The 2,092-nt window shown below is 45.4% G+C and overlaps 1 protein-coding gene across 1 annotated transcript in view; it reads left to right on the forward strand.

The window, feature by feature from the left end:
- Positions 1-2,092, forward strand: part of mdn1 (midasin AAA ATPase 1) — a 74,855-nt gene that overhangs the window by 36,025 nt on the left and 36,738 nt on the right. The window contains 4 exon segments of the mRNA XM_015400729.1: positions 346-554; positions 632-754; positions 960-1,157; positions 1,411-1,531. Of these exon segments, the coding sequence (XP_015256215.1) occupies positions 346-554; positions 632-754; positions 960-1,157; positions 1,411-1,531 (651 nt within the window).

Here is a 2,092-nt window from a genome sequence, read left to right on the forward strand (position 1 = left end):
GAAAACATGACAACCAGTCAAAGTTCATGAAGATAGAGCTCGGAGCGTTGAATAATACATTAGGTGAAGGTGGTAGCTTTAAGGATGGGTTGCTACAGACCGCTCTCTACAGCTCATATTCCCCTGATGACATCATCAGGGGAATACTTTTTGAACAGCATTTTAGTAGAGAGGAAATGTTTTTTTTCTTTCTGGACACATGTGACTTTTACTAAATAGAGTGAATTTTGCATAATTTTGGACCTTTAAATATTTTGTTAATGATTTTGTTTGTGTTGGTTCCAAATGATGAGTTTTACACATTTCTTATGAGTTCTTCTTCCTTCCTTTCCTGTAACTGATCAGGACCTCAGACGGATGGGCGCAGCCTGCCGCAGTACGCCATCACAGCAGGCACTGCAGCTATGAACGCCCAGAGGCTTCTGCGAGCTCTCAAACTGCAGAGGCCTGTGCTGCTGGAGGGGTCCCCCGGCGTGGGAAAAACCAGCCTGGTGGCGGCGCTGGCCAAAGCCTCTGGAAACCATCTGGTCAGAATCAACCTGTCGGAGCAAACGGTAAGGCTCTGCCTGCGTTCAGAGAGCAACGCTCAGCAGGATCCGACGTGGCGTTAACGGCGTGCACTCTCTGGCAGGATGTCACTGACCTGTTTGGGACAGATCTTCCTGTGGAGGGGGGGAAAGGAGGAGAGTTTGCGTGGCGGGATGGCCCCCTGCTGGCTGCTTTGAAGGCCGGCCACTGGGTGGTTCTGGATGAGGTAAGATCATCCAGCTTTAGTTTTTACACTTTGAACAAGGTTCTCATTCACTTTAGGTAAATGCATTTACAGAAGAAGTTTAAAATGTCAGACATGGAGCATAATCCCTTTCATTCAGTCTATAATGCTGACTGAGGAAGGAGGTGGTGGTCTATTGCAGAGGAAGATGATGTGAACAGCAGCTCTCTGCTTCTTCTGCCTGCAGCTCAACCTGGCGTCTCAGTCGGTGCTGGAGGGTCTGAACGCCTGCTTTGACCACAGAGCTGAGATCTACATCCCTGAACTGGGCATGAGCTTCCAGGTTCAGCATGAGAAGACCAAGATCTTCGGCTGCCAGAACCCCTTCACCCAAGGCGGGGGGCGCAAAGGGCTGCCCAAATCCTTCCTCAACAGATTCACCCAGGTCAGGCCCCTGAGTATTTTTACACTTAAAATAAGATAATTAGATAAAATGCACTTGAAATAAGACAATGTAATTGTGTTTTCCTATTTTAAATGTAAATTGTCTTGTTCCATTGGCAAAGTCTTTCCTTTACCATCTCAATTCAAGAACAAATGCATTTATTTTAAGAAAAAATGACTTATCTAGATTTAGATTTCTTCCAGTATAACTGTTTCACTGTGTGTACTGACTCGGTTTTCCGTTTTCTTCCCAGGTTTTTGTGGACCAGCTCACCAGCAAAGACATGGAGTTCATCGGAAATTCGATTTTTCCCTCCATTGATACGGAAATCATTGGGAAAATGGTTGAATTCAATAACAGGGTGAGTTTGAACTGATCCCCCCAGAGAATGAAGCTGTATCTGCTCTTTATGGTCAGAAATGTCTCCAGGTAACGATGTCTGCCGCTGTTAATCACTTTGTTCACTATTAGCTAAATAGTGGGAGATTAAAGCTCAATCTTCCGCCCTCCAACTCAGTGTGTTTGTCCTGATGCCTGACACTGGTCTTCCTCTTTATCTCATCTTCAGAGTCATTTACCCCCAATAAACTTCTCTATTAACTGGAGCTGTGCTGCAGGGAGCTCCTCCTACTGAGCCAGGCGTTTTAATCCTTTCTGTAAACTTTAACCTTTCTACTGGGCCCTTTAGAGTCTGGGAGAAGGTTTTCTGCTTGTTTTCCATCAGGCTAACATTTTCTTATTTAAAGCAACTGTTTAAAGATCCTCTTTATGTTGTTTAGAGCTTCTTTTTCAGGCCTCCTGCTCTGATAGAAACAGGTCTCCTCATTCTCCTTTCTGCATTAAGTTAGATTCTAATATAATGACACGCAGCGGCGGGTTTAGGAAATTTGGGGCCAAGGGCAAAGACAGGCAGGGGGCCCTCTGCATGGAGAAGA

Source organism: Cyprinodon variegatus, unplaced genomic scaffold, assembly GCF_000732505.1.
Source record: "Cyprinodon variegatus isolate N-32 unplaced genomic scaffold, C_variegatus-1.0 Scaffold1140, whole genome shotgun sequence".
NCBI classification, from domain to species: Eukaryota; Metazoa; Chordata; class Actinopteri; order Cyprinodontiformes; family Cyprinodontidae; genus Cyprinodon; species Cyprinodon variegatus.